The sequence below is a fragment of the Schistocerca nitens genome, chromosome 2 (genome assembly GCF_023898315.1).
Source record: "Schistocerca nitens isolate TAMUIC-IGC-003100 chromosome 2, iqSchNite1.1, whole genome shotgun sequence".
Lineage (NCBI taxonomy): Eukaryota > Metazoa > Arthropoda > Insecta > Orthoptera > Acrididae > Schistocerca > Schistocerca nitens.
Window position 1 is genome coordinate 663,766,349 of NC_064615.1, and position 7,555 is coordinate 663,773,903.

The window sequence follows — 7,555 nt, forward strand, 5'->3', positions numbered from 1 at the left end:
ATCATCTGCACGAACAGTTCGACGACGTTTGCAGCAGCATGGACTATCAGCTCAGAGGCCATGGCTGCGGTTACCCTTGATGCTGCATCACAGACAGGAGCGCCTCCGATGGTGTTCTCAACGATGAACCTGGGTGCACGAATGGCAAAACATCACTTTTTCGGATGAATCCAGGTTCTGTTTACAGCATCATGATGGTCGCATCCGTGTTTGGCGACATCGCGGTGAACGCACATTGGAAGCGTGTATTCCGTCATCGCCAGGCGTGATAGTATGGGGTGCCATTGGTTACACGTCTCGGTCACCTCTTGTTCACATTGACGGCACTTTGAACAGTGGGTGTTACATTTCAGATGTGTTACGACCCGTGGCTCTACACTTCATTTGATCCCTGCGAAACCCTACATTTCAGCAGGATAATGCACGACCGCATGTTGCAGATCCTGTACGGGCCTTTCTGGATACAGAGAATGTTCGACTGCTACCCAGCACATTCTCCAGATCTCTCACCGATTGAAAACGTCTGGTCAATGGTGACCGAGCAACTGGCTCGTCACAGTACGCGAGTCGCCAGTCTTGATGAACTGTGGTATCGTGTTGAAGCTGCATGGGCAGCTGTACCTCTAAACGCCATCCAAGCTCTGTTTGACTCAATGCCCAGGCGTATCAAAGCCGTTATTACGGCCAGAGGTGGTTGTTCTGGGTGCTGATTTCTCAGGATCTATGCACCCAAATTGCATGAAAATGTAATCACATGTCTGTTCTAGTACAATATATTTGTCCAATGAATACCCGTTTGTCATCTGCATTTCTTCTTGGTGTAGCAGTTTCAATGGCCAGTAGTGTATTTAGATTCATGGTCAATAGCTGTTTCGTGTATTTAATTAGGGGGATCTTACTAACGTTATTTAATAGCTGAATTTTTTCATGATATGACAATTTTTTTTCATGACACGCTGTTTTGTATGTGTAGACTAGTTCAGGGTTTTGTTTCACTATCGTTTCTCAGCACAGTGTAGTTAGGGCAATTTACGTCCATGTTTTTGTTTTAATATCTGGTTTTGTTGTGCGACCATTTCGATGTACGTATATGTGTGTTTTTATGCCCGTACAGACGAAGCTCTTACATCTGTAGCAAGCAGTGTGTTATTAGAACAGGTGCTTTTTCCGTCAAAGTTTTTCGGATGTTTTTATACCTGTAGTTCAAAGTTTTTCGTACGTGCGGTGAGACACAAAGCGTTTTTTGATGTGTAGACCATTGTTTTTCATGAGCGCTGTGTATTTTCAGTAGCGTTTTTCTATCGTCCCGCCAATTTTAAACAGTTGTGTTTATTTGAATTTCAAACGGCAGATATGAAAGGTAATTGGCAGTACAGTTTCACCACCACAATTTAGGAAATTCTTTCGTCAGGCTAATCTAGATCTAAATAAATAAAGACACATCCTTACATCCTTCCACTCCAGCTTTTCAGCACACACCCTTTTTTTTCCTGTCAGTTCATCACTGCGGGTGGAGAGGAACCGTGTCTACCGCAGACTGATTAAATAAAGAATATATCAAATGAATTTTTTAAACAAACCATTATTATTATGTCCTCTGCAATGCAATTGATATTGATTCGAAGTTCGTATCATGAGATACTTCCATGTCTACAGCTCAGCACAGGATGAGTGTTTCCCACCAGTTTCCATATGGTGGAAGTGAGGAGAGGAGGGAAACGAAGAGAGATGGGGAGTGCTGGGATTTCCCAGAAGGGTGGGGGAGAGATGGTTTAATTGATACATTTAATTAATTAGTCAATTAATTTGATTTCAAAGGTATCCCAGCACCCCCTTATTCCCCTACTGTCGTCTGGGTTCGACCCCAGGTCGTTACGAGACTGATCTGCCGACCAGTCTGTGTATGGTTTTTTAGGTGGCTTTTGCACAGTCATCTAGGCGAAAAATGAAAAAACGAAAATCATCTCTCTGTTATAACACTAATGTGAAGACATGTTCGATACACATATATACATCATTCGAAATAAGTATTGTTCTTGTATCGTGCAGAGCGCATTTTACTAACAAAGGAACATCCCCATCGCACCCCCCTCAGATTTAGTTATAAGTTGGCACAGTGGATAGGCCTTGAAAAACTGAACACAGATCAATCGAGAAATCAGGAAGAAGTTCTGTGGAACTATGAAAAAATAAACAAAATATACAAACTGAGTAACTCATGCTCAAGATAAGCAATATAAGGAACGGGAGAAGTCAGGAGCGCCGTGGTTAGCGTGAGCAGCTGCGGAACGAGAGGTCTGTGGTTCAAATCTTCCCTTGACAGAAAATTTTACTTTCTATATTTTCGCAAAGTTATGATCTGTCCGTTCGTTCATTGACGTCTCTGTTCACTGTAATAAGTTTACTCTCTGTATTTTGCGACCGCACCGCAAAACCGTGCGATTAGTTGACGAAAGGACATGCCTCTCCAATGGGAACCGAAAACATTTGATCGCAAGGTCATAGGTCAACCGATTCCTCCACAGGAAAACACATCTGATATATTCTATACGACACTGGTGACAGCATGTGCGTCACACGACAGGAATATGTTGTCGACCAACCTAAGTAGTACATTTGGCGAATGGGTAAAATGATTCTTCTACCTTGCCCGATTTAGGTTTTCTTGTGGATGTGATAATCACTCCCAAAAAGTGATGAAAACATAAGAGTTTGTCACATAAACTGAAAGCAAAAGCTTAAACTTTTCACCTGGGGGAAGACTCGAACAAAGGACCTCTCATTCCGCAACTCGTCACGCTAACCACGGGACCACAGCGCTCCTGACTTCTCCCGTTCCTTATATTGCTTATCTTGAGCATGAGTTACTCAGTTTGTATATTTTGTTTATTTTTTCATAGTTCCACAGAACTTCTTCCTGATTTCTCGATTGATCTGTGTTCAGTTTTTCAAGGCCTAACCACTGTGCCAACTTATAACTAAATCTGAGGGGGGTGCGATGGGGAGGTTCCCTTGTAAGCACTGTAGGTCAATCGTCTATCCGTTTTCCCATACCTCTTCTCTCGAACCTATTTCACTCAACACACACCACAATCTGGACAGACGATTCGTTCCATAAAATTGCGGTTTCACACCAATGGAAACAAATTATACCGCAAAACTGCAATGTTTTCTTGGCTTTCAGATGTTATTTGCAGGCCAAAGTGAGCACCATTGAGTACCAATAGTAAACAGGAATTGTAATAACGAAAACTAAGAAACGCCCAATTTTCAACAGATGGAAGAAAGAGATAACAGCATTTTTGTCAATTACTTTTGTTAAATGCATTTTCATTATTGTGGTACAATGGTAATTTCAATGCTTGATTTGCAATGGTACGCACCTATACTCTGAATGGGTACCTCTGACGAAAAATATCCGTACTGCAGATTTTGATATGTGACACAACAAAACTTTACTTTTTACTGATACAAATGTTGTATTCGCGTTTGCAGGAAAGAGCTAAAATAATGTTTTGAGAAGTCTAAATTCAAAAGCGTCCCACCTCCACCCCAGAAGGTCACAGTAAAGGCACCTTTTTTTTTACAAATCAAGCACCCGGCAATTTATAAATACACGCAATATCTCCACTACCACAGTCAGTCGACTGTTATTTTTTATCAATTACATCTTTAATGCAGTGTGTATCGTATGGAAAGTTGTGAATTTTTCATCTAGTGGGGTGTAAAGCCCTTTACACTGACATATAAGCATAACATACCCTTTCCAGTGAAGTCCTTAACTCTGGACTTGTTATCATGGAACTTTTACGAGGTTACATTTATATTCTGTTTCAATTCGTCGGCAACGTGCACCTCTGAACCAACTAGCAGGTATAGTGACGCTATGACAAGTACCGGTAGTTTGAAACTTATTCTAATTAATGTCCATACAAACTGACATTTTGTTTCATTATCAGCTTTCATGCTCTAACGCTGTCTGACTACAACTTAAACTAATGAAACAAAAACTAATAAAAGCAACAAGCGACCGTGATATTAAAATCAATATGGCGCAGTGGTTAGCGCAATGGACTCGCAATTGGGAGGACGACAGGTCATATTCACAACCGGCCATCCAGTTTTAGGTTTTACTTGGTTTCTCTGCATCAATATCAATGAACGAATTTTGCATTTTTCAATTTTTTCGTCGTGGTCATGAAGTTGGTAGTACACGATACTGAAAGTGTTTTGATATAGCTATGAGGTCCTGTACCCTACTTAAACAGCAGTATCTCTTTAAAAACTGTTGTTAATACAATTCAACAACAGTTAACGAATTTTGTATTTTTTTGGATGGTCATAAATCACCCTCCCCCCCCCCCACACCCTGGTAATGTGCTTTACAGAGAATGCCTTGGTACTGCTAGGGTAAATATAACGTTATATTTCAAACTCGTGAGTTGTTACTGCTTTCGAGTTTGGTGTGCTACACATTCAACAGAATATAATTTTAGTGCACCATATTTAACATTTTGAAAACATTACCGACGTAACGAAGTTGAACAGGTATTCTAAACTTCCCTAGAAACGAAAGAAAGCATTATCACAAAACATGGTAAATAACGAGCACTCTATCCGAAAATAACAAAATATACATTTTTGGTTTAACCTTCTATTGCCCAAATTATTATTTCCTGTAGAAAAAAATATTTATATGCACAGAATATTAGAGAATAATGTATTTAACACACACAAGGTGAATTTTTGTTTTTGAAATAATTTATTTTTTAAAAATAATTCTGTGATTCTGAGGTCACAGTGGGCAGTTACATTTTTTGTTCAGTCTTGTACAAATAATTTAGTATTTCTAATTCGAGACAAGAATGGAGCTGCATGTTACGGTAAAATTGGAAGTAAGTAAAGAATTATGAGATAACAATTAATTACAGATAAAAACATATGCAATACAATAATTAAAAAAAATTAAAAATTGATTTTAATGTCAGCAATTTTCTGGTTATTTTTAGTTTCTGACATGAACTACTGAGTATGAAAATCAAAAAAACAGTTAGAATTTGGTGTGAAGCAAAGATGCACTTTACATTTTGTGCAAAACACTTTTGGTGCACCATTACATCCTGTTTTTTTGCAACGACATCTTTTTTCTGAAAATTGAGGCCAGTGGCCAATTCCATCCTTCCTCACGTCTTTTTCAGGCAGTGGTGCTGCTGACCCAGCCTTCTTCTTCTTCAACTGAATTGCAGTTTCCGTTGACGAACTACTAGGTCTTCCCCTTTTTTTCTGTCCATCCTTATTCTGTTTGCAAAGACAAGCAGCAACAGTAGCTTTGAAGTCCAATAGGCTGAGCTGATCTAGTTTTCTCACGTTACACTCTGTACAATCTCTTCTGTGTAGTAGCCAAGCATTGACTACAGTCAGATCAAGAAAGTGAAATACAATTCTCAAATACCATTTCTTCGACCGGATCTTGGTGCGATACAATGCTATCAGTGAGTCTAACAGATCAACACCACCCATGCACTGATTGTAGTAGTGAACAATACTGGGGCATTCAACGTTTATTTTTTCTTTCTTTGTACGGTCCCATCTCTCCACTGTTGATGTTGGATGAGCACCAGCAAAAGTACTGAGCAAATGAACAGGCTTGTTATCATACCATTTTACTGCACTCAAAGTAATGCCATCAATTTTAGATAAATGTTCCTCATAACTCCCTCGACCTTTGTTTTTCATGACTTTGTCAGAAGTGAACATACAGCCTTTGAGCCGATTAGGTCTCACAGTTCCTAAAGACTGAATACCCATCTTTTCTAGTTCAACTTCTAACCGAACTCCTGTGAACCAATTATCAAAATACAGTTTGTGAAACATGTGTCTAGGTATTACAGAAGCCAATCTGAGAACAACATTTCCATTCACACCTAAATCAGGTAAGGATGGGTCATGTTTCACTTTCCCTGAATATATCTCTAAATTATGTGCAATTCCATGTGAATCACACAAGACAAATGCTTTGTAACCCCATTTTTTAGGTTTATTTTTGACATAATTCTTCAAGGTGTGTCTTCCCTTGAAAGGAATCATCTGTTCATCCACTGACAATTTTTCACTCATGGGAATTCTTCGAAAATTTTCAACCAATGGCTCCAGAAAGGGTCTGATCTTGTACAATGTGTCAGCTTGATCTATAGTTTCGTTATCATTGAAATGGAGTCCTAATTTTAGCTGCTCCCACCTACTGCGGCTCATTACATCAGCAACAGCTGGAATCCGATTAGTAGTTTTCCAATACATTCTAACTTCATATTCTTCACCTTTCTTGCGTTTTCCATAAAACTTATTGGACTCCATGACTCTGTAACAAAGTAAGGTTATGATTCCATTATTGCCAAACGTGACTTCAGAGAAACGGACCCAAATTCGATCATAGAACATGCAATATTTATAGTTACATGAAATGCAGTGTTTATAATGAAGAATGACACATTTCTAACTAAGTATTTTTGTTTCTTGAAAAATTACAATAGCATCACTGTAAATAATAGCTAAACTTGCACCAGCACAGGAAGACGACAAATGACTGCAGTCCAACATTCAATGCTACCTACCAAAGATAATATTATTCTAGTGCCAGTGCAAACAACCTAAATATAAAGCAGCCATGTTGTAACACTCAAGTCACACTGGTCAAGAAAGAAATAACGATCCTAATGAGAAATATAACGATAAAATTTGACGTGACTTCAGAGTCACGGTGGGCAGTAGAGGGTTAACTCATTGCAAATGGTCCATTGCACGATTATACAAACTACAGGAACAGAGTCGGTTAGTAAACCGTCATCAAGAAATGCAGCCCTCATACATTGAGGTGACAAAAGTCATGGGACAGCGTTGTGGACATATGCAGATGGCGGTAGTATCACATACACTATATGACTTTGATTTGATTCCGAAGATGAAGGAACCACTTCGTGGCATTCGCTTCAGAACTGTTCCAGAGATTCGACAGGCAGTAGACCGCTCCATTCCCACCATCAATAGAACAGGCTCTGCTAACCATGGAGGTAAGAATTCTTACCTCCATGCTGCTAACGGTATACTACACCTTCCACATCGTTGGCAACGGGCTCTACACAACGCTGGTGACTTCTTTGTGGGACTGTAAAAGGTGCAAACATGTCACACTCTTGTATCGGTTGTGAATAAATAGACGCATCGGCGGTAAAAACCCTCAGGAGACCGTAGCAGGAACAATAATGGTAATAATACTGCTCTACTGTTCAGCGTGATCATGTGGTTGGGGGTGTCATGTTACAGAGAGAAAGGTAGTATGTTCGAATCCAGCCGTGTGCTATACTCCGTTCCTTTATCGCCTTTGTAACTGAGTCTCGAACAATTAAATGACATTTGTATTCTTCCTTGTAACAAATATTTGGCTTTTTCTTCGAATTTGTTGTGAATTCCCAGGGTGCGCACATTAATTGTAAAGGTACACTAACATAGGCCATAAAAATTGCATATTGCCGACAATATGTCCCGACAATGTTGTTAC

At 39.5% G+C, this 7,555-nt stretch overlaps 1 protein-coding gene across 1 annotated transcript; it reads right to left on the reverse strand.

Annotated features, from left to right (window-relative positions):
- Positions 1–4,646: 4,646 nt before the first annotated feature.
- On the reverse strand, positions 4,647–6,354 carry LOC126235231 (piggyBac transposable element-derived protein 3-like). Its single transcript, XM_049943962.1, has 3 exons — positions 5,504–6,354; positions 5,188–5,389; positions 4,647–4,676 (listed from the first exon to the last, which is right to left on the reverse strand). The coding sequence occupies exons 1-3, from the start codon at positions 6,352–6,354 to the stop codon at positions 4,647–4,649; spliced, it is 1,083 nt and encodes a 360-aa protein (XP_049799919.1).
- Between the last annotated feature and the right edge of the window lie 1,201 nt (positions 6,355–7,555).

What these genes read in the sequence shown, in the direction of transcription:
- LOC126235231 (XM_049943962.1), bottom strand. Translation starts at nt 6,354, where the DNA reads ATGGAGTCCAATAAGTTTTATGGAAAACGCAAGAAAGGTGAAGAATAT. An exon ending in TGCATGGGTGGTGTTGATCT is followed by an intron (nt 5,390 to 5,503) that starts GTTAGACTCACT and finishes GCTACTACACAG; the next exon opens with AAGAGATTGTACAGAGTGTA. An exon ending in CACCACTGCCTGAAAAAGAC is followed by an intron (nt 4,677 to 5,187) that starts GTGAGGAAGGAT and finishes TTTTTTCTACAG; the next exon opens with GAAATAATAATTTGGGCAAT.